The sequence below is a fragment of the Anabas testudineus genome, chromosome 21 (assembly GCF_900324465.2).
Source record: "Anabas testudineus chromosome 21, fAnaTes1.2, whole genome shotgun sequence".
NCBI lineage: Eukaryota > Metazoa > Chordata > Actinopteri > Anabantiformes > Anabantidae > Anabas > Anabas testudineus.
This window is the reverse complement of record NC_046629.1, coordinates 14,521,002-14,545,360: the sequence shown is the minus strand read 5'-3', so window position 1 is coordinate 14,545,360 and position 24,359 is coordinate 14,521,002. Positions and strand designations below refer to the sequence as shown.

General features: G+C 40.2%; 1 protein-coding gene across 11 annotated transcripts in view; it reads right to left on the bottom strand.

Moving 5' to 3' along the window:
• Positions 1–245: 245 nt before the first annotated feature.
• Positions 246–24,359, bottom strand: part of dip2a (disco-interacting protein 2 homolog A) — a 67,680-nt gene continuing 43,566 nt past the window's right edge. For 3 of the 11 annotated variants that reach the window (XM_026376152.1, XM_026376159.1, XM_026376161.1), the window contains exons 5-40: positions 23,281–23,550; positions 21,213–21,350; positions 20,079–20,120; positions 17,622–17,741; positions 16,274–16,471; positions 16,064–16,155; positions 15,845–15,955; positions 14,704–14,827; positions 14,512–14,621; positions 14,236–14,338; positions 13,721–13,785; positions 13,175–13,268; positions 12,497–12,616; positions 12,261–12,375; positions 11,574–11,713; positions 10,991–11,127; positions 10,663–10,743; positions 10,165–10,292; positions 9,869–9,983; positions 9,406–9,607; positions 9,202–9,311; positions 8,803–8,883; positions 8,301–8,418; positions 7,842–7,963; positions 7,548–7,659; positions 7,290–7,399; positions 6,941–7,071; positions 6,609–6,777; positions 6,055–6,225; positions 5,352–5,381; positions 4,063–4,124; positions 3,764–3,821; positions 3,329–3,403; positions 2,890–3,064; positions 2,597–2,720; positions 246–2,298 (exon numbers count right to left, since the gene is read on the bottom strand). In XM_026376152.1, coding sequence (XP_026231937.1) covers positions 2,046–2,298; positions 2,597–2,720; positions 2,890–3,064; positions 3,329–3,403; positions 3,764–3,821; positions 4,063–4,124; positions 5,352–5,381; positions 6,055–6,225; positions 6,609–6,777; positions 6,941–7,071; positions 7,290–7,399; positions 7,548–7,659; positions 7,842–7,963; positions 8,301–8,418; positions 8,803–8,883; positions 9,202–9,311; positions 9,406–9,607; positions 9,869–9,983; positions 10,165–10,292; positions 10,663–10,743; positions 10,991–11,127; positions 11,574–11,713; positions 12,261–12,375; positions 12,497–12,616; positions 13,175–13,268; positions 13,721–13,785; positions 14,236–14,338; positions 14,512–14,621; positions 14,704–14,827; positions 15,845–15,955; positions 16,064–16,155; positions 16,274–16,471; positions 17,622–17,741; positions 20,079–20,120; positions 21,213–21,350; positions 23,281–23,550 — 4,406 coding nt within the window. In that variant the 3' untranslated portion in view covers positions 246–2,045. Of the gene's footprint in view, positions 2,299–2,596; positions 2,721–2,889; positions 3,065–3,328; positions 3,404–3,763; positions 3,822–4,062; positions 4,125–5,351; positions 5,382–6,054; positions 6,226–6,608; positions 6,778–6,940; positions 7,072–7,289; positions 7,400–7,547; positions 7,660–7,841; positions 7,964–8,300; positions 8,419–8,802; positions 8,884–9,201; positions 9,312–9,405; positions 9,608–9,868; positions 9,984–10,160; positions 10,293–10,662; positions 10,744–10,990; positions 11,128–11,573; positions 11,714–12,260; positions 12,376–12,496; positions 12,617–13,174; positions 13,269–13,720; positions 13,786–14,235; positions 14,339–14,511; positions 14,622–14,703; positions 14,828–15,844; positions 15,956–16,063; positions 16,156–16,273; positions 16,472–17,621; positions 17,742–20,078; positions 20,121–21,212; positions 21,351–23,280; positions 23,551–24,359 lie in introns of those variants that run through there. The other 8 variants (XM_026376153.1, XM_026376154.1, XM_026376155.1 and 5 more) reach the window with 8 other exon arrangements.

The window sequence follows — 24,359 nt, the reverse complement described above, 5'->3', positions numbered from 1 at the left end:
ATCTGCACAACTGCTGTACTGTCACCTGCTGGCAAATGAGAATCATGAACAGTGTATACATTTGTATAATTCACACTGGTAAATAGAATTGGCTGAATCATTTACTTCTAATTTACCTCTAACCTGAGAAATGAAATCTCTGTTCAGTCGACCTCATACTGTAGCATTTAGAAAAATAATTATGTTAAATAATTCTTAACATGAAATAGGCCCATCTTCAAATATTCACATTAGACAGAACACCTGGCTGTTCATATTTTAAGTTAAAAGCATTTTTTATTCATTAAGAAATCATGTTATGAAAATAATGACGACTAACCATGTATCAGACAAATGTATCTTTCCATATGTTAACAACAAAAGGTTGCTCTGGAGGTCGTGACAGTCACCAGAGAATAACCGTCTTCTCCGTGTCTTCACGTGTGCTTCTTGTCCTGAAGTGGCCAGTTCCCGCTGTCTTTTCATTCTATAAAAATGTTTACAAGACTTTTCTCGTCTCTTCCCAATGTCCACAACGGGCATTTGTTTAGGGAAGAAGTTGACATATATCCTAGATTCAGTCTTGGCGGTATTCATCCTGTCATCTCCTCCATCCGTTAATAATTTACACGAAACCTGTACATAGTTACAGCAGGCTGAATGCCTGTTTCTGAAGGGATGTACACATAAAAAGAAGCAACATACAGGGAAGTTCATCTTTACAAGTCAAAATGATGAGATGGAAGCTTAAGATGTTATGAGCAGACACATGTCTCATGTTACATGCAACTGACATTTCTCACTCAGCCTTATATACCTTGAAATGAGGCTATGACATTCTGCATCAAACCCATACAAATTACAATTTCTTGCAGTCGTTTGCTATAAAAACACACATTCAACACGTATGACAAAAGGGACAAACATTAAAATAGTCATGGAGTGTGTGTTTGTAATGGCTGATGTTTGGATCAAGTATATTCATCTTAGCCAAAAAGATGAGGATCTGGGTGCAACAAGAGCAGAATTTACCATAAATAAACTCCTTCTGCATATTCCTTCTCTATCCAACAGCTGATAAAATTAAGTTAAACAGGAGCTGGGATAGGACGAGGCATTAAAAAAAAAAAACACTTAAGGCTTAATTCATATTATTTGGCACATTGCTAATAGTAAGCAACAATTCTATTTCTCTCCATCTTGTGACTCTGAATGATCCGTACTGACCATCTGCAGTCATTCAAAGCGGTATCTTTCACACCACTCGTATTGCATTTTCTTCAGAAAAAAATTATAATATTACACATTGTAGAATTAGAAAATAACTCAATTTAGTCAAACCACAACATTATTTGTTTTGTCACTGACACGAGAAACTAAAGCACTACTGCTGCAATGAGCAACAAACAACACTAACTGCCCTCTGTATAACACCACTGCTGTGCTTCTCTGTTGATGCTATAACTTGATCTGAATTGCAGTGGAGCAGAAAAAACACAGTGCAGGAGTAAACTGAAGAGCTGCTCCCACAGATGAAATGACAAGAGCTCATGGGACACACGTTTTCTATCTAAAGCATAATAGAAACATATTTGAGCTTGTTTGAACAAAAGTGCCCAAACCAGGGTTTGGTACTGGCATCAGTTCGATTTTATGGCACAAATGTTTGGCAAACATAACAAACATTCATCATTTTGGACACTGACAAAATTAAATGATGTAAATGGCACAGTGTAGGATTATCCTTTACTAAGGTGTTCTGGGTTTAAAGAGTCAGAAGTTGAAGTCATACGTACAAAAACTAACTTTAACAAACCCAAATCACCCTCAGAAAAAAGAAATCACCGGGAGAAACAGACATGAGGTTTGTGCCAATCTTAAATCTCTTGGAATTCTTTGTTTTGCATTTATGTATTTTTCATACTGTAGTTCTTCCTGTGAGCTGAAAGAAGAAGGCAGCTCACTCTCTAAAGAAGCCATGCTGATGCCAGGCTTACAATAAGTTCTGTATGTATTGTCCTGTGTCATAAGCCACATGGAGGGGTAACACTGCACCAGCAGGGCCCTCACATATTGTAAGCCACGTATATAGGGTCCAGCTGGTCTGCCAGGAATCCGTCTCTGAGATGCATGCGTTGCTTCTCCCCTCGAGAGTTGATGGGGATGACACCCGGGTCGACGACCACCACAACCCCTACGATGAGGTAGTGCTCCTCCAGGACAACGTTGGTGACTAGGGCCACCAGATCCAGAGCCTCCTGCTCGGATCCCTCAAGCTCCACAACCACCACAAGGAGGTTCGTCCATGTAAACACCGCGCTGAAGGGAGGAGGAGGTGACGCATGCATGGAGGGAAGGAACAGAGGAAGGGAATTCAAAGCAAAAGAAGATATGGCACAAAGTGAAAATGCGATGAGCGCAGGGAAGAAGAGAGCAAGGAGGTAGGGAAGTAGATGAAGAGGAGAAGCGGAAAAAGGGAAGGTGACAATAAATGCACAAAAAGGAGTCATTACAATAATATTTTAAATTACACTTAAATCAATAAATTCTGACTACACAAATTATTCAGACTGAACAATAATCATCTACTGGTGTATAATTGATGTAAATATCTCACCATTCAGCTATGCTCTTGTGAGAACGGATAACAGAGGTCTCAATGTCAATTGGGTGATACCTCATTCCCCTCAGCTCCAGAGTCTCATCAAGAGATCCCACCACATAAAGAGCATCATGGCGCTCTGAGACACACACACACACACACACACACACACACACAGTGACAGATGTCAGTTTATGATGATACGTTATGGAATTGAAGTCTAGCTCCTTCTTTACATTACAGGTAAAGAAGGAGCTAGGAAATATATGAACTTCTCTGTGGTGAAAAAAAATGTAAGCGACTCTCACCTCCACTGGCATCAGTCAGCTCAGTGCGCCGCAGGAAGCCCAGGTAGCCTGTCCTCGCCCACACAGTCTGGGTGTCACCAAAGCTGAGCTTGGTGTTGAAGTGGTCAGCATGCAGCGCCTCTTCACCATAAACTGTGTAGTAGCCCGTGGCATTGTGAGGACTGCTCACCCAGATCTATCACAAACAGAACAACATGTAACGTATATACTGGATGTACTGTATATTGTCAAAGTTTCACATTTATTAGACTGTTCAAGCACACACTCTTACACCTTTATGACAGTGTCACACAAAAACGAACATTGTCAAAGTCAACTTAATAACCTGTGTGTGAGTGTGTGAGGTTGTTGGAAGTTTAGAGAAAGGACCAGCTATAGTCAGAGCACTGTTCATCAAATGTTGTGTTAATCTGCTCATCAGATTTACTTTATGACTCACCTCTCCTAGATGGGAGTCTCCCAAGGGTCCTTTAGTCTCTGTGTTGGCAATGATCACTTTTACTCCTGGAAGGATCTACAATAGCAGACACCCATATTTCAAATTTAAAAAAGCAGGTTAAGAAAAGACTGGCCATCATGTAACATAGTGAGAGGGTATCACTCACGTAATTACTCACATTTACATCATACACCTTCCCTCTTGGACAATGCTACAGACCCCAAACACAATGATGACTACTGCTTCCTCACCTCTCATAGACTCTCAGTATTATATATCTATATATTATTATGTCTTTATACATATTTGTATTAGATACATACATACATGTTACATATTTTTAATATACACATTCATTTTCACTGTACTTGTACAATGACAAACTCATGAATTCACATTACAGTCACAGTTGTTAGTAGTGTGATGATGACGCACCTTCCCCGACTCCATCAGTGGTAAGCTATGTGGTGACCCTCTCTCAACTAGGCGAACCCTTGAGAAGACAAAGATTAAAAGAGAGAATGAGCATGTTCATCCTTTCATTTTCAAAAAAAAAGAGCACATTTCATTTACCTGCATTTAATAAAAAGAAAGATTCAACTAATGAAAGTAAAAACAACAATTAGTTCCTATTCCTATTTTGTACTAGCATTATAATAGCACTTTGCATCAGATTAAGTCAACTTTTACATCTCAGACTACTGTTGTAGTGACAGTGCAGTGGAAACCATTACCTATCATGTCGAAGAGCTCTCATGTCCACGTAAACGGTGGTGGGGTCTGGTCCAGCTGTGCCCTGAAGAAATCAAGCATAACATGAGTCAATACTATTACTCATATTACACTGACATTAACAGATGCTGTTTGTTGCCTGAGTGGAGGGGAGGTGGAAGCTGCTCATGACACAACTGCTGACAAAGCAAGGGGGGCAGCCAGAAGCCAACCAGCCAGGCTACTATAGTTAGATAATGGCAAAACTCAACCATGTAGCCACAGACACGGAATATACCTGCAGAGTTAAATTCACATCTTTAAATTCTGCCAGTTGGTCTCTGCACAGGTAAGAAAGGTGGGAAAAGCTACAGTGCTAGTTATTAGAAGCCAAAAAGACTGATATGAATGGTTGTAAGTTTATTTTCTGCAACAAAAAAGGTCTAGACATGTCAGGAGTTTTCTCACTGAGCATCATTTGTTTTGATTGTCTTGAAGCCATGTACATCCACTTCTAACTGAAAAATTTCTCAAGTACAGATTCTGGTTCCCAGATATTCATTCGCTCTGCTTTGGCATTTGTCATCATTATGTGCAATTAGACTAGTCATTTTTTCCCATTGCTGTATAGCCATACCATAAGCTAGCAATGGTTCACTGTATAGACATCTGTGAGGTCAAAACCAAACAGAGAGCAGACTGATTCAGCACCTGTGTTTTGGAAACATCATAAGACTCAATCCAGAGATTAGTCTCAGCCAAAAAAACAAACAAACACAAAACAAAGACCGCACTCTGAATCCCATCACTAATGTCCAACATTTCCCTTCATGAACCTGATCAGTATATTAATTTAATAAACAGAACTTAATAGAAAGTGTGGGTAGCATTTGTTAATGATGATTTTTTGTAAAAACTGAAATCTCACTAATTTGAAGGGAGGAAAAAAATAAAAGCTAAAACCGATTCTCACAAAAAGTCTGGATCATAAGAAAATTAATTATACAAATAATTACATATATCTTAATATTACTGCTAACTAAGAGTAATACCAAAGCTAAGTGTTGCAATGACGGTAATGTATGAGAGTAAATGACTAGAATTTCCAGTTAGAAATATTCCTAAAACAAATGGATCACTGAACAGTTAATGTTGCTAGCTCATAATATATGTACTGTAATAGCATGAAGCTAAAGGAAAGGAAAACTAAGAGAGAAATAATGATCAAAGAATCATGCAAGGAAAACAACAGACACACACACGGACCCAGCAGCAGCCAGATGTGCAAACAGCCACTCTTATCCCACAGTACCTGCTCAGCCAGTTTCCCTAACCTGTTGGGCTGACAGGACAGGGCAGGACAGATAGATAAATATGTATATTTATATTTATATACAAGGACAGACATGCACACAACAACGAACATCACCAGGGATTGGAGAAACCATTGTAACAGAACATTTAAGGGTCACAAGAGAAACGAAAAAATATGATGACTTGAGATTGCGGTCAGCTCGCTAACTAAATATCTCAAAGATTATCGTTATGATAAAATCGTAAACTGTTACAAGAGAATGTAAAGCTAAAGTTATTGCATCTTAATTGAATACCCCCACAAAGCCCTCAAGTTGTAGTTTACATGCAGACTCTATATTTTAGTTCTAAGTTCTTGCATGGATCTAAGTAGATATTTGTGCCAGATGTTATGACATTCCCCCAAAGTGTTTTTAGAGTTAAAGTGTTGACAAGAATGGGACACACAAATACATGAGGTCACAGTGACCTTGACCGTTGAGCAGCAAAACTGAATCAGTTCATCACTTATTCTTAAAGAACGATTGTGCCAAATTGGAACAACCTTGACCTGTTCTTGTGATTGGATGGACATTTGTGCTAAATTTGAAGATATTGCCCAAAGGCATTCCCAAAACAGAGTGTGGGAAGGACAGACCTCTTCACCCAACCACCCCTCCCCTCCTCCTCCACCTCCTCTACACCCTTCAACAGCTGCTCACCTGCAAACAGATCGCCACGTTCACCCTGCAGCCAAAGGTGGTGCTGACAGCACGTGGTGAGAGCCCCAGGTCTTTAAAGATCTTTGAGAAGGACTGTGTGAGTGCAATTCTGGGCCTCTCCTCTGCTACCACCATGCATGTGCGCACACAAGACAGGTTCACATTTCTCAACTGGAGATGGAGAAAAAAACAGAACAGTTGTATCAACAAACGCTAAAAATGTAATGAAAACAGTAATTATAGGGCTAATGCAACAATCTCAGTTTGAAAAGACAAATGTGAAATTAAGAGCTGGCAGGATGCATTTAATGGAACGTTTGTTTTAGATCCTACTCATTAAACCACAGACATGATCTGTAAAAAATCTCAAATCCTGCAGATAGTAATGAGCACACAGATAAAGAAGTGAAGTGTTTCATCCAAGTGCCCCAATTTTGTATTGATAATTACCACACTGTGGCATAAACAGCAAAGGGAACAGAATGAATGAAAATGCTGTAGTTTGTGGCTTCCTCAGTGACACCACCATTAAACAAGTGAAAAGACAAACTGACCCGGAGTGCTTCTGTCTGTGAACCCAGGCCCTTGGTGCACATCTCCATGACCGAATAGGAGCAGAAGGTGACACGCACTTTGTACTGGCTGACTGCAGCAAGCCACAGAGAAGCATTGCTCTCTAGTTCTAAAGGAGGAACTAGGATCGACTGGTGGCCCGAGTACACACTACAACAAAAGCATAACAGCAACAAAGAGGCTGAGAACACACAGAAGTTGTTTTTTTTTTTTTTTTTTGTTCCATTTTCTTCAACTTACACAGTCATAATAACTCTAGTGATAATATTTCAGTGTATACTATCTTTTTTGTTTTTCGATGTTGCAGGTTTACCTGCACAGGCACCAGAGAGCAAAGCCAAGGCCGCAGTAGGGGTCCAGACAAATGGCGATCTGCCGGGAAGGGTAGAGCTCACACTGCAGCTTAATGGAGCGACACAAGGCACTGGTGGCAGTGTGCGACATCTAGGGGAGACAATATGACACACAGAGTGATGCATCAAAACTTTAAAAGTCCACTGTCCCACTCATGTGTATCACTAAACACCAATGAGCTGTTACTGTAGGGACCATACCAGGTGTAGTCTATTAACATCACCCTGTCAAAACATCTCACAGACAAAATTTGATATATGAAAAAATAGCACAAAAACTATTTAAATCTACAACAATATTCAACATACTTTAACTCCAGCTAGGATGCCTGTTGTGGACACACTGAAGTCCAGGTAAGCCAACATCTCTGGTGTTGGGGGCTTGTACATCTGGGCACTCTTCTTCCTGGGCAGGTCATCTGGAGGACAAACAAAGGAGAACAGAGGACATAAAGTTTTTCTTCTCTGTACTAAATAAATTTACACTAAAATGTTAAGAAGAAAAATAAACAGGAGACCTTAGCGTGTGTGTGTGTGTGTGTGTGTGTGTGTGTGTGTGTAGTTCACCTGTGTCCAGCACCATGGGCCAGCTTTTGATGTCCACAGCAGCAGCAGCCTCTTTGGATTTCAGCAGCTTCATTATTGCTTGGGTGGTTAGGATACACACCGACTTACTGACCTTTAACAAACAGACACTGCATAATTACTACATATACATATATTACATGACTTGCATTACTCACATATTTTGCTGTTAGAAAAAAAAGTATCCTGACTTAAGAAAGATCTGTTCAAGCTGACTTTCATCAGGTTTAATAATTGTAATGATTATGTTTATAAGGATTAAATTGGCATTCTTACCTCAACAATCATCTTGACAGTGGGCAACGTAGTGGCGAGGTTCTGGGGGTGTGGGGGTCTGACAGTGACAGGCACACAGCCAGCGTACAGGCAACCGTAGAAGGTGGCAATCAGGTCAATTCCTGTACATAGGCAATTGAATTCAAGTTCATTTACTTTAAGCTTAAGGCTTTTTACAAATTAAGATTTTAAATCCCACACAATATAACAACAACCATATATTATATATTAATAATATAGAATATAATATAGAAAACCCAACAATCCCACTTCAGCAGCACTAGACCATATATGTTTTTATGGTCAAGACAGATTGTTTGTGGCTCATAAAATAATTGAACAATAAAACATCTGAATAAACTAAAGAACTTAATTTGCAGTTTTTTGTTAGCATTGTGAAAAACAAAAACAGCAACACATATTTGTAATACTGTGTCTTAAAAGGCTTGATGGAACTACCTGGTGGGTAGACAAGTGCTACGTGGTCTCCAGTGTTTAGGCGTCCCATTAACGCTGCTGCCACCCGCTCTGCCCGCTTGTGCAACTGCAGACAGGAGGCTGTACTAGCCACTGTGCCCTGAAAAGCAAAAGAAAAGAACACAAGTTACATTTAGTTTTCATTATTTAACAGATCTAAACGTTCAAGGATCACTCACTGTCTTAAACTGAGCAACGTTTTAGTCTGAAGATTTGTATTTAATATCCATTGCAGAAAATTTATAAATAGGAAAAAAAAATCTTTAGTTAAAAGTTACAAGATTTTTGGATTAATTAAAAAACTGACTTGATTTATCAGGTATTAACTATATTAGCCAAAAATAGCCATCGTTGTAGTGATAAATAGTTATCTGTAAACATCCTCTCAACTTATATTGCAAAGAATGTACTATATCAAACATACATATATTCCCTATGTGAGCCAAAATGCATTTTACAAAAACACCAGCCCCTGAGGTAGTACCTTAGCATTGAGAACAAGGAACAGCGGATGGTCTGGAGTGGCCTGAGCTCTCCACTGTAGCACATCTTGTATGTAGAGGAACTATAGGGGAGAGAGAGAAACAGGTGTAAATGCAGAGAAATCAAATTACCACAGAAAAAAGTCAATAGACAATGATGACTCATGATGTGACAAGTGAAGCTGATGAGAGTACTGAATGATTGTAATGGAATCTGGGTCAAACCAAAAGTTGGATGAAGCTCATATTAATTTAGATATTTGTTAACACATTAGGACAGCAGAGAGGTGTGTGAAGCACAAATCTATTTGTGATTCCTCTCCCCCATATATGGATGCTTACCTGTGACTGCAGTAAATGTGTAGAGATGTGGTGTGGGTGAAATGAGGGTGACTAACTACCTTACGTGCCTGATCATTGTCCTCTAGTTGTGCCACGTCTCTCCCACAGGCCTGTGCTATCCTCTTGCCCGCCACCAGGTTACCCACTATCATAGAAGCAGGACCGACCTCTGTCCAGCACAACCAAACAATGTTATCATATATGCCAGTTAAGTTAGCACCAACATTCACACGACGGCAACACAAACACATCTGGAGGGTTACCTGGCTGTTTTTGTCTTGGCTTGGGCAGGTTGGTGACACATGTGTGAGGGCACATGAGAACATTGCACGGGTGCAAAGAGCCCTCCAGGAAGCGCTGTTTTGTATCAGATATATGGATGCCACCCAGAGGAGCTTTAGGAAGCGTGTTGGCAGGCACCAGAGCCAGGCAGTACACTCCAACTTGGTGGATGCTGTCAATGGCCTGGAAACATATGGAGAGCACTTAAGTTATTCTTAGAAGGTAGGTTCCCTTATTTTAATTATAATAATTTATATTAACACTTCTGAAAGGTTTCTGGAAAGCTCTTAATCAATCTATGACCTTGTGATATATTGTAGATTTCAATCAAGAGTAATATTATCCAGGTGCAACTGAATTGCACTTCATAAGAGAAAACTACAGGTCCTTTAGTTTGATGCCACTAAATGATAAAATGTGAAAAAGACAGAGCATGGTCAGCACCTGAAGTACACGGCTCATCCACTGGAAGCTGTCCTCTTCAGAGGCATCCGGCCTCTGCTCTGCCACAACAACGATCCTCTCATCGTGAAGCACAGAAACCGAAAACACTGCAATCCTAGAACAAAACAAACAACATAATTACAACTGACTGTATTCATTCCATTAAACCACTCAGTTACTGATGTCCTGTTTGTCCTCAGAGAGACAACAGTGCAGATAAGACGGACTCTTGATATAAGAAATAACAATAAATAGATGTCGAATTTTTAATTCTTAAAACTTTCAGGCTTCTTTACCTCCCCCTGTAAACAAACTTCATGGGCTCTACTGCCAGCGCTGTGGCGACTACATCGTCAGCGTTATGTCTCCGCCCGCTGACCACCATCAGGCCATCCATCTTTCCCACAACAAACACAAGGCTGTCCTGGGGAAACACAAAGAACATGCAGTTTAGTTGTTTAGTTAGATGGGTAGATTTATTAGTGCACCCAAACAATGTGCAGTTCAGCATCTGAGACATTGTAGGTTTACTGAGCGCTTGTAATATCACTAAGCTTCCATGTCCTTAAAGGAAAAAACAGCTTTCAGCAGAATTGCATCACAATTTGTCAACTGATAATCACCCTGATTCCATCCCCCAGCTTTTTCTTTCCTCACAATCGGAACATAAACTATTTGAATGGTACAAAGCCCCCTGATGTGAGAGAACTGATCCTCTACACGAGCTTTCACAGACCTTCATGTTCTGGTCACATTAACAGCAACATAATGCAATTAAAGGAGGTGCAACTTACTGGTCCCACAAAGCCCAGCAGTGAGGTCCTGGTGAAGGGTCTATCACTGATGGGGACCCCAGATGATGTTACTGGTATGGTCTGCAACATGAACCACATACATAAATAAAGATATCAATATTTCTACTAGAAATAAGTACAAAAAGTTCTATGTGTGTGTTTGGATACTGAATTGATTTGAGTAAGGTTTTATCCAGCAGTACTCTATAAACAAACAAGTTGAACTGTTACTACATACTTAATAGTTTAACTTAATTAATATAGTACTTAGCGATACCTAAAGCATGCTTTTTTCCCACCAGAACAGTTGCAGAAGTAAAGCACTAACCTCAAAGACGTTCTTGGTCATGCCTGGGAGGCCGTAGTAAGCTACACCAGTGCTACCTGAGCTCACACAAATCTCTCCAACTTCGTCTGTTTGACAAAGATAAGGTGTGCCCTCCACCCGCACCACACAAACCACAGCTGGAGACACACAAAGATGATGGGAGAATTTGACATCAAAACAACAAATAATCATATGTTGTACTGTAGATATCTTCATTGGCGTACATATTCCTGCTTGGAGTGCTTTAGTAGTACATAATTTATCATCAATATTTGATTGTTTAATTGCATTTTGATTTTAACCATTTTTATTACTGTTAATAAAGTTATTTGATATTCTGTTTTAAAAGTACAACAAAGAACAGAAGCTTTTCTGGTAAAGAGTACTTTTCTTCACACATTGAGACTAAGGACTTAACACTGGGAGTTTGGAATTTAGTCTTTTTTTCCATCAGATCTGACCAGGTCACCCCTTTTTTTGTGGTATAAACACACAAACTGTATTTTACCTTTTATCTTTATTGTTAGCATGTTTATTCATTCAGTAATGGCAAAATGTCAAAAAGCAACATGGTGCACTGTACCTCCAGGCATAACCTGTCCCACGTCCTGAACTGTAAGGACAGAGAGTTTCTCCTCTGTGTCCACACGGATTACACTGTGGCTCAGCCCACTCATAGACAACACTGCCTTCCCTGGAGGAGGAACACCCATTTCTGGAGGTCTGTAGGACACACACATTATTCCAGTTTCTCTCTTTACAGCCAAACACAGTTATACACAGTTAAAGATAGCCACAGCTGTAAGAAACCAGCGCTGTGAGTTATTTCTTTTCATTTCCTCTGCCTCACACAATAAGCAAAATATACAAATATGTAATATAGTTTGTAGGGTGTTTAAAATAGCAGCCTGAACCATTTACTGCCACTGAACAACATCCTTTTTATAGCACTACTATCAGAAAAGAAGACAAATCACATTACTAAAATCATATACTCTCATACATGTATATAAGGCAATAATTTAAAAACAGATTTAATTTATCCATGTGAAGCATGTGTTAGTATTAGTTAGTGTTAGTATATCTGCCATCATAATTCTCCTTATAACTGAGCTGATCAGTGGAAAGCTCTAAAAGCTCTAAATTGTGGTTTCTGTCCCTGTGTTATAGAAGCACACGTCATCCTCCTCTCCCTGCAGGATCCAGCTTCTATACCAAAGTGTGATATAACAGCAGATTGCACTGATACAATGCAGTAACGGCAGCTCACCTGCGGATGGCGACAGTCATGGCTTCTGAAGAGCTGGCACATGGACAGATCACTTCAGGTCGCAGCCCACGTGCCTGGAACACATTGAGGAAGGCATCGCACGATGATATCGACCCTATGGTAATGTGCAGACACACATAGACACACACCGTCAAACAAGCAAATTCAAACAAAATAAAAATCAATGATAATCTCTTGTGACTTCAGGGTGTTTGAGAATCTGCAGATGGACTCACATGGGTTAGCTCCATCTGCTACAATCAGCATACGCAGTGAGCTCAGGCTGATGTCTCTCTGGTCTCTCTGTGCCAGCAGAGACCAGTGCATGTCCCTTGACTTCACCACTGCTACCCGCGCTGTACAGCGAACAGAAAGACAAAGAGTCTGGCTCAGAATGGAACCATTTTGTTTTGCAGCTTGAGAAGCAATCACAAAAATTATAAAATCGGATAGCAAATAGCAGCACAGTGACTCGGTTGCTAACAGGTGACTCAGCAGAGCTCAGAACAGAAATAATTGAATTTTACTCAGCACTGCTGGTATCCTGTCCTTGACCTCAACTGGGCTAATACAATCGAGCAAGAAATCAATCCAACAAACTACTGTATTGTATTAATCCATCCACCCGGCAAATGTGCAGTGTGAACCAAGGCTGTTATGAGAAACTCATTCTCTCTCAAGTCAAACTTTGCTTTAAACTGATTAACTACAGTATCATCATCAAGGAAGCTGCCAATGTATTTTTGTCAAAGTACTTTTACACATACTGTGATTTTTCATGCTAAATATTTAATAAATGTTGGTTTAGTCTACAGTTTGGATAAAATGTATTCCTATACAGAATTGCTCTCAAATGGCTGAGACAGATAGATAGATAACAAATTGTGACAAACGCCACGTGGCCTGACCCTTACCTTTGAATGTGTGAACCTTTTGTATCCAGGAGAGGGGGTTGACTTTCATCAGGGAGTAAGGGATGCTTATCACATGCATCCGATTCATGACACTCTGCCATGAGAACAGGCGACCACCAGACATGCCATAGGAAAAAAATCAGGAACTTAATTACAACTACATTACATCAGCATAAAGTCATCACAACTTCCCTTACCACTGTCAGTATAAAAATAAATTCTGCTCCTGCTGTGTTATTTCAGGAATTTAAACAAAACAGCAGGGCACGTATGAACTGTGTGGAAATTCCACAGCATGTTTAAACACACTTTATCAAAGCTGGATTGGCTATGTGTTCAATTAAATAATATTTTTACAGGTTTCAAACACTGGAGTTATGAACAAGATGTTTCTGCTCATCGAGATTTCATTAGTTTGACTCCATGTACATTCTGATAAAGCCATCATTGAGAAGATGGGTGAATCAGACTTGTTATCAGCAAACTGGGCATAGATCTCTTCGCTTTCTGATTATATAACCATCCTATTAGCTCAAGACCACTCACAGTAAGAACACCATGCCACAATCCTGCTTCTCTCTTGAAGTCCAGAACGTTAGTTATGGTCTCAGCTGCAGGAAGAGAGGAGATTTTGTCAAGTATTAGCAAAAAAGGGTTTGAAACAGCTGTTATTCTTTAGTACAAATAGCCAACATCCTATTGCATCAATAACACAAAACAAGTTTGGTAATGAAGAGCAAATCTGGACTGTCAGAGCAGTGACTAAGAAGCACTAAATTAACCTGACCCAGGTCTGACAGAAACAAACACAACCCAGTGAGCAGCTGTTATAATCAAACTAAAATGTAATTACACTTCTCTGACGGGAAGGGAAAATGTAATAATACAAAATAAAAAAAAGGTTTCAAATGAATGTGGTATCTGTTGATTTAATAACAACGCTATTAATTCATTACAAAAGCTAGTTTCTCTCTCTCTCTCTCGGTAGCATAGACATAGCTTAAAAGCATAACCACCAAAGGTAAGACTCGAGAAGTAAATGCAATAACAAGTGTTCTCACCTTCAGTGTAGCCGCAGGCCTGTGTGAGGGCATGACAGTGAGCCAACATGGCTGAATGGGACACTGTGATCCCCATGGTGCTTCCTTCCTTGCTGGTTTTATACTAGATTTAAAACATACGGAACATTGAACCGCTTCATTCCAAAAAATAAGGTGTATATTATATAACAAAAGCAGAGTTCCTAATAATTAGAAGCACAAAAATAACAACAATACATAAAAACATTACAAATCTATCTCTTGTTTTATAGACAATATCAGTTAAGCTATAAGTACCTCTATATAGGCAATGTCATTACTGGCTTCCCGTAGTGGAGGATGCCAGTCCTTCGGAGGCTTCACAACATGTTTTCCATCTGTCACAAACCACAGTAACCGCGGCCAGCCTGCAGACACAAAGAATTGAAATAAGTTCAAACTGACAAAACTTTACAGACAGACAACATTAAAAAATAAAACAGTCAGTACCTTTAAAAGTGGCTACCTCCCCTGTTTGTGCTTTGGGAAGGCCTTTCTGACAGGCGTCAGTGGTCAGTGCCAATGTGACGCCACAGCTGCCTAACAGAAAGCCAATCTGTTGACTTCCTGCATCCTGAGGGACCAAAGGAGATGAACAAAATCAGGGTCATTCTGGCAAACTTTGACAAACAGAATAAAAGCAGCGAGAAAAAAAAATGCACTGAGGGAATGTGGGAATTGTAACACAGACAGAAAGAAGGACGATGACTAAAGAACTAGAAACCTCAGAGCATCATACATCAAAGCAGCAGCAGTTAAGAAAGCAGAGTGACAGCCAATCACTATTAAAAACTCCACTGCTGAGCATCAAAGTCTGATCGTCGCAGGAGCGAAACCCGAGATCTGACACGCACTCACTCATATTTGATTGGCTGTGCAAATTAGCTTAAAGCTAGACTCTTGCTGAGCAAACCACGCTGTGCAGATACACATAAAACCTGAGGCTAATGCATGGAAGGGACAAAAAAAGACACATGATAGAGAAGAGAGAGAGAGATGGATAGGGAGAGGATGGAAATAGAAAACGAAATAAAGAGTGAGAGAACGATAATGAGAAAAAAAGACCTGGCAGAGGAAGCAGATGAGTGTCTGACTCCTGAGAACAGTTGGCTTGTGATCTAATATTTTGACTGGAATTAAACATCATTTCACCTCACTCAAATCTCAATAATTACAGTGCAGCATCTGCCAACAACATGTTTATTAAGTCTAATAAAGAACAGGCATTAATATTCATCCTGTGTAACTAATGTGGATATATTTAATTCAGCATGAGCTGATGGATATGCTGGAAACTGTAATGCATTATAACACTGTAATTTAAGCACCGGAAAGATATGTGATGCTGCTGCAGTTGTAATCACTAGATGATCTAGTGTGACTGGCACAAACAGAGTTTCAGGAATATTGGAATAAATTACCGTATGCAAACTGGAAAAACATAACTGACTGTACCTATGTCAACTCTCCTTCAATTACTGACAGGTTAAATGTCCAGCAGAGGTCACTGCTGATCTTTCACTGGCTGTGTGGCACAAAAATATCAAACTTCACCCATTCCCAGGAGACTGTACTCAGTTGTTGCCTTTACCTTTCGGGTCAGCGGCACTTCGATAGGCACAGGTACTAGCTCTGCCAGGAGACAGCCATAGAAGGCCACCATGAACATCACTGGATCGTTGTTTGGGAACACAAGTGCAACCTGCAGGTGTTTCATGGATAGTACATGTCATGATGTGATGTTATGCAACAGCTGTTTTAATTGAAGATATGGCAACCAAAGAGCAAGTTGTTTCATCTCATGACTTACTCTGTCTCCAGGCATGAGTAAAGGCTCATTTCTGGTGCTCAGCTTGTTAAGAAGAGTGTAAGCCAGTTTCTGACTGCGGGTCCACAGTTTACCTGCAGAATTGAACACAAACTGTGAAATATTTTCCTTTGATTTAAAAAAAAAAAAAAAATCTAATCAAAGGTCAAACATACAATAACTTAGGGCCAGTCATCCACAAGTGACACCTACCATAAGTGAGCGTGTAGACCGGCTTGCCAGCATTGTCGAGCGCAGTAAGACAGGGACTCTTTGGCTGAGTCGTACCCCACCGCTGTAAGGCTGCTGGCAAGGAGGGCGGCCAGTTGGTGACCACCCCAAGAGGCTCTCCTTCCAGGGGACTCATCTGCTGGCCTTCTGGCTTTGGCTGGTTGGGATCTGGTTGCTGGACTGAAAAAATGGGGAGGAGAAGGGCACATCAGCGTGATGATGAAGTCAGTGGGTATTTTGTGAAACAAAGCAGAATCAGCTCTTTCTGAAGAAGTGCCACCAGTGTTGAGAAAGGAACTCTGTGTGTCAGTTTTTGTGTGAGTTATTTACACAGAGAATGTAAATCTATGCATTACACAACTCTCTTAAAGGAGAAAAGGTAATAAAGTGAATGTGGGACTGAAATTCCTTCTTCTCCTTCCTCCTCTTTCACTTTTCAGTCCCAGTGACTGAAGAGAAAAAGCTTGAGGTTTAAAAATGCTGTAATCTGTTTTATTCAGTCTCAGCTGCCAAAGATTGTAAATTGTAGAGAAACTTGGAGTTACAACCTATTGAAAAGCAAATGTTTCTCTCTTCCTGTAAAGACCCTACTCACTCTAACTTGACAACCATCTCACCATCACTATTTGCCCTCTCACACCAACTCTCTGATAACTGGGATTCAGAATTGTTCAAGTGAGCTGGCAAGGAGAAAATAAAACACCTCTATCAGAAACAGACAGTGTTCAGCTGACTGCCGTTTCAGCTTTGTGTGTGTTTTTCTGCTCAAATCAAGCAGACCGATGAGGCTTGCCATGCCACAGCCTCTGTGCCAGAGTCAGGGAGGGAATTACCTGCTGATGTATTACTATTCCTGCTGCTTTTTCATTTGCACAATGTTTATTCAGCCTGGCTAAACCCACTATGGGCTGGTCAGAATGGAGGAAATGGTCAGACAGGGCTGGTCCACTGTACTTGTGTGTATTTCTGTACCCGGTATTCCCTAACCGCTCTCACTGTACACCTGGTGATGGCAGCTTCAACAAGAGACAAAATAACAACCACTGATCTAAAAGTGTACCTCAACTGTTTATTTGGGAGGCGTGGGGATGTCAATGTGACATTGTTATCTCAGCTGCAATAAAAATTTAATAAGTAACCAATACTGAAACAGGAAAACTAGGTAAATCTTGTTAGCTCACAGGCCTGTCACTCAGAAGAGCAGGAAGGTTTGTGTCAAATTCAGCAGTTAACGGCTGCATGCTCTATGTTTCTTACACCACAGAAAAGGGGCGCTGTTATGATTTATTTATTTAATAGAGGCAATGTAATTACTTTCAGGCTAGCTTACCATCCAAAAGCTCCTCAAAGTCGTCGACAAAGAACTCCCGCAACGGCGGTCGCTTTGGTCTCTTCAGCGTGTTGAGCAGCTGCTGGATTTTAGAGGAGACTCGACTGTTGACTGGAACACCTACACAATGAGAATGAAGAGGATGAAAAAAAGGGGGTAAATATGACAAGACAAGGGTATAGTATGGACAGATGTGGAAATTAAGAATATGTGATGTAATGTATTGGATAATGAAACGGGGAGGGGACACAGTAGAGAAAGACATGTATATAAAACAAATGATGATGTAAGGGGAAGAAATGTATGAAGGGAAGAACAGATAAAAGGTCAGTGTGCTGTTCTAATAAGACAAAGAGGAAAACAGCTGTCACTCATGCTGAGGCGAAACAATAAAACAGTGGACCATGAGCTCCTCCATAGTCACCTGGAGGTCGAAGGTTACAGTCTTTCAGTCAGAAATACTGAAAAAACCTCACAGGCATAATAAATCAGAAAACAAGGAGCAGTCATGCCTGCTGCCTAGCAACAAAGCTATCCTCACTGAACTGTGATTTTTTTTTATGAGGTGTCTGAAAAGGTGTCTGTTTTACTTGTGCTATGCAAAATTCATAATTGTGAGAGGCTAACATTAGAAACACTATGGCCAATTAAAAAAATGTAAAATATAATTTTACATGTATGTTTGAACAAACGTCTAATGTTAATAATCTTTTACACCTGAGCACAAGACAATGGAACCATAACATTCACATAAGACAAAACCTGCAGAGATATGGATCAGGAAGGGGGAGAAAATAAGAGAAAAAAAACTGACTTGAAATAAGAGCAGAAGAGAAGTGTCTAGATGGAGTGGCGTCATGCTTCAGACATGACCAAGTACAGTTTATGATAACCATCAGAAATCATTTCCTTCATTTCATAGTTATATTTGAGAGGGGGGTGGTTTGCGTCAGACATTTCAGACAGGCACAGAAGACCAAGGCCACAGCTGCACGCGGGTTCCCTGATCTGTCTTACTATAATAAGCCCAGCTCAGACACACTCTGCCTCCTCGTGTATGAACAGATGTACTGGGAGTAAATGTGTGAGGGCCAGAGCAACACCTGATGGGCCAATTAGAAAGCCCCAGACACACAGTAAGACATCTGAGGGCCCTGAACCCCACCCACTCAAGAGCTCTGAGCTTTCTGATCTTACAGACAAGTCTGAAAACATTACATAGTGTCGATGGAAATAAAGATGTTATTGTGCACTTGTTTAAACCAATCCCTGGAAAATAATAAAGATAACTTCTAACATGTCTGACGCTCTCAGCATGAAGCCCGAATGCTCCAAATTAAGATGTGATTCTTAAAATATCGGTCACAAATATTCTGCACAATTTCATTTAAAAAGACCAAATAACCGGCCAAGGAGTGTAGATTTTAGTAGATCTTACAAAAATGATGTAGTGATGCATTTGTTAGAGACAATTTTTAGGTATAAGTGCATTAATACACATTTTCAATGTGACATGACATTATATACAGGATTGATTAAAAATAATCTTCGCTGTACATATATTCTTTAATGGCACAGAGAAACGAGACATGTCAGGCCTTCAAAATAGAATCAATACTAGTATACTAATACTAGTATTATTAGTATACTACAATACTAATAAATATTAGAATAAATTCACTGCTAATGTTAGTCTTTTTATTGTAGAAATTTGAATAATACTAAGCAGAGATGGCCAATCCTGATCTTTGATCCTGTCCTGTTGTTTTCCAACCATCTCTACACTCCTGATCCAGGCAACCAGCAGTGGGTATGACAGGGATAGTTGAAAAACAAGCAGGAGTCAGGACAGATACAGAGTATCACCTGGCACCACAGGGCACATATTCCATCAGCAAAAAACACATATCAGACTACAGATGAAACCAAAGACGGCATGTGGCATGATTTCTACACCCAGCCATGTGTCCATATTAAAACAGCAGCAGTGCTAGAAGGCAGCCATCAAAAAGCCCACAGTGTCGCTACAGATCAACAGGCTGGTGTCACAGTATGTAGTGAGAAACACAAACTGACAAGACTTAGTCTCGGTGTCAGAGAGGAAACAGTATGTCAACATGTTAACTATTTGCAACCAAAAATGAGTTGTTACAAATGTTGCAGACAAGACCTTTTCACACAGCCTTCTTCGACATCATTAATAGAAAGAGCATTTAGTTGAGACATTTCTTAAAGCCTTTGCAATACACTCAGCTACACACACGCACACAAGAAAGTAGTGACTGAATTCATTGTACATTAGCTTTGTATATTTTGAGAAAACACACATGGTTTGGACAAGTGCTAAACATGACAATATAGGCAAAGGCAGAAAGAACACTAACAACAAAAAATGCACAGACAGCAGAGTGCACATTTAGCAGACTGCCATAGAGTTGGAGGAACATTAATAAATACCATCCATTAAACTGAGGGATCCTTCACCTCGCCACTCACAGCCTACAGGAGAGACACATCAGGATGTTAATGAAAAGTTCCTGCTAACTTTGTGTGTGTGTGTGTGTGTGTGTGTGTGCAAGGTGCAAGGTATCTGTCAGCAGTCAGATGAAGTTGAGAATGGGTTCATAAAGAGCTCAGACTGCTTTTGTTGTTTTCATCATAAACAAGATAGGACTGTTTTTGTTATTTTTGTCACTTTTTAATAACCCGTGTGGGAAAACTAGCATAGGAGATGTAGGTTTCAAACATCTTGAATATCGCCTGAGTTGAAAGAAACAACACTTTTTTGCATTGTGCACACATACACCAGTCAGTCAGAACATTAAGACCACCAAGTAGTTTTACACTTATTGCTGGCTGGTGTATTCTGTGGCTGGAAGGTTTTAGGCTGCTAGCGTAATGACACATGGGACATAAAAGTAAGAATTCAGAGGCAACTCTCTGTAGGCACTAGGTGAATTTATTGGAAATACATCTACCTTACCTTCTCATTAATGTCAAGTCACCTTAAAAAGAAATCCTGAATAAAGATGAATAAATATCAGTAAGTACCAGTTACTGTATTGCCTGTACTGTAATTGTCTTTGTTCAACACTTTTGAGTTGTTACCTATCTGTACACACATTCCCTACCTGTCAATATCTGCAGTGGCCCATGTGGAAAGTGCCAGTGGAGTGGGAGAATACTACATAAGTCTCTGTTTGAATGATGTTTGTAGGCTTCAATTTTATGCACTGATTCACTAACAACATGACAATAACTGAACACTTATGCATCTCTAGTAATCTGGTTTGTCATCTTTCACTCAAGTAAGGCCTTTGTCATACATAAAACATTAAGGTAGTAATATGGTGGGGCTTTTTGGGTGGTTGGAGGGGCTGTGGTGCACTGTTACCATGGCAGCACAGGGGGATCAGTCACTAGCTTCTGCCAGTCAGACTAAGAAACAGGCAAAGACAGTGGGGGAGTAAGGGAAAGGAAAGTGGCCGTGTGTGTGTGTGTGTGTGTGTGTGTGTGTGTGTGTGTGTGTGTGTGTGTGTGTGTGTGTGTGTGTGTGTGTGTGTGTGTGTGTGTGTGTGTGAGGAAACTCACCATCTGCGGTCTCCATAACGCTGGTGTGGTGGTTGTAGCCACGGGAAACGCCTCGCACTGAGGCCACCTGGGGCCGTTCCACGTGAAGTGAGGAGCGCTCCGACAGCCCTGTCACATCGGGGGGCGCTGAGTGGTTATCTGTGATGAGTGGGGTGTTGGGGGTCAAAAGGTCAGGCCTACTTTAGGCTGTGGCAGCTAAATAAAATTCTACTTCATATGTTAGCAAACAAAAGGATCTCACAGTTTAGGAAATTGAGTGGGAGGCTAGCAGCCGTTTTGTCATTTGTGGAAAGCTTGTCACAGGTGAACAGTGCTATTTAAACTACCTGTGTACAGTTTTCAATAATAATAATGTAGTCTAGTACAACACAACTGCCAGATGCAATCTCAGCAATACAAATACGGTTTTATTATATTATATATATCTGACAGTGTCAACTGCAATTTAAAATCATTGTCTGTGTAAAGGTGGAATTTATGGGCGAGTTGTTGGGCTGTAACTAATAAGTAACTAAGTGGCAAGACAGTTAGGATTTCATGGAAAATTGAGTTTAAAATGTAAATATATTATGATAACACTGTTGTTGGAACCAAAATTGTTGCTATAGCGTGGTTATGAAAAATTGCATTCATGCAAACCTGTAATACTTTGAAAGTAGAAAGAGTATTGTTTATTTAATGTTTAAGTTAATGTGAACTCTACTATAAACAGTGAGATTCAAATTTCCTGGATTAACTATAGTCTAGACTTTAAGTGTTGTCTTTGTTCATATCTCTAGTTATCTGTACAACTGTATATATCAAACCTGCCCTACAGAAAAGTGTGATTTCAGAAGAAAAGGTCATGCTTGTTTGGTTATATCCATCCACGTTATAAGGCGTTGCCCCAGTGCAGTGTATTAGTCATTATAAATACTTGGAAAGAATGACAGACAGAGTTTGGGGTCCAAAGATGAGGGGTTATGGGACAGTTATTTACAGCTCTATTCAGCAGCAGTCACTGCTGCTACTTTATGACAGTGACCTTGAGGGTAGATGAGATGGACAAAAATCAGACAGCTCCATCCTAATAGGATATCGTACACATGCACATGAACACACAGACACACAGACAGACAGACAGACACACACACACACACACACACACACACACACACACACACACACACACACACACACACAACCAAGACACCATCTCACTTAGCTGCTGCTGAGAGACGGGTAGAGATAAATCTACTGAATCTGATTAACCAGCTTGTGACACTCACATAGCAACATGGAACGAGGAGCTTTGATGGGGAAGTCAGTGTGAGCCCTTTTCAAATGACTGAATGACAGTAAGAGAGCAGATGGAGACAACTAATTAGAAAGATGTGAATTAAAACTCTATCGCTTGTTCCCTTTGTCTTGCTTTTGTGTATCTAGAGGGCGATAAGACCTCCACTGCAGCAGATGTGTAGGACACCTCTGTCTATCTTTGATTCAGCAAACTCTCAAAAAGTCTAAGAGACATAATATAAGTTCAGATGGTATGTTTGAGAATAAGTCTGACTGGCTAGGAGCAAACACCAAATTAATGCTGCAATCAGCAAATGTGAAACAATAGAAACAACCAGCCAGTAGACTATATATATATATATATGTATTTATGTATATTCTCACATGTAAAAGGTTAAAAACAGCAGCTAAGGAGGGAGTCTGTAGACTGATGTTGAGCAACTGCTATTGAATGCATTTTATTGTTACGCAATGACAATATAATCAGCACTCTTCCAACAGCACACTTTAAAAGCGATAATACTACATGAATTAAATAATTAATTTTCACTGAAAATCAACACATTCACATTACTTTCTAGTCCTAAAAGACTTCCTGCTTTAGGCTCACAACCACACTAGATTCATTTTGACAGTTTCCTCAATAGCGCAGGGGGGTGGGGAGTTTAATTAACACTGAGAAAAATGTATTTATCTCTGGGCTAACTGGATGAGAGCTCTGCATTAATTAAAAAGGGAACAAAACATACAGACAAGTCAACCAATCTGTGAAGCTGTGTGTATCACTGACCTAGCTGGGTGTGTGCCATAAGGTTGGCGAGTGCAGTAGCTGCGGCGTTGGCGTTCAGGGCTGCGTGGGCAGTGGTATTGGTGGTGGTTGCGGATCTCCCTCCCGGGTGGGATGAGGTGGATGACGCGGAGGATGAGGTGGACGAACCCTGGATGACACGATTAAACCAGTGCTCAACGGCTGGGTGGCCGTGGCCCTGGTAGGGCACGGAAGTGGGCAGACGTCCCTGCCGGCGTAGTGAGCCCTCGTCTTCCGAAGCTGAGGAGGTGGCTGTGTTTGATAGGTCAGGACAGGGCAGCGTCACAACAAAACACTAAATGGTAAAACAAAGTAATGGATTTAGATATGCTGATGTTGCAGTTTTCTACTTTTAGTGTACATACAGTACACATAAGTAGTATATGTACTTTTAAGTACATATAAGCCAGAGGGATGACTTGGATGAGATGGAAGCTGAGGGAAGCTCTTCTATGCGTTATGAGTTCACTGGCAGTCTGGAGTCTGACTTTATTATTGAATTGCCTGTAAAAAGAGCTACACTAAAACAAAGTCACACTACAACTATATGTTTACTGCATATAAAATATAAAGTGTAATACAGACACAACAGATGTTTCAATTTAAACATGACATGAAGAGTGAGAACAAAGCAGTTCTGTGGGAAAACAAGTTTGTGGGAGATTGTGTTTTTACACACCTGAAGTTAACAGGAAATATGGGCATTTTAAGACAAAAAATGTGAGTTGTGTTTTCAGTGTGTCACTAGATTTATACATGAACTGATCAATATTTGTGCTTGAGCGCTGCTTTATGAAATTTGCATATATGCATACCTATAATACTTTGAATAAGGTAGAAACAGAAGCTAAAAACTTACTTGCTAGATTGCAAGCTATGTTTTATGTTTCAGTTATTGTGATTTGGACATATCTCCAGGCAGCAATTTGGTCGAAATAAAAATAGCCCAAACAGGAACAACTTCAAAGTACGGTAAGGATCTTTCAAAATGAACACATTCAACTTCATCTGCCAAGCTCCTAGAAATGTCTATTCCTTTGATACTGTACGTTTACAGTAGT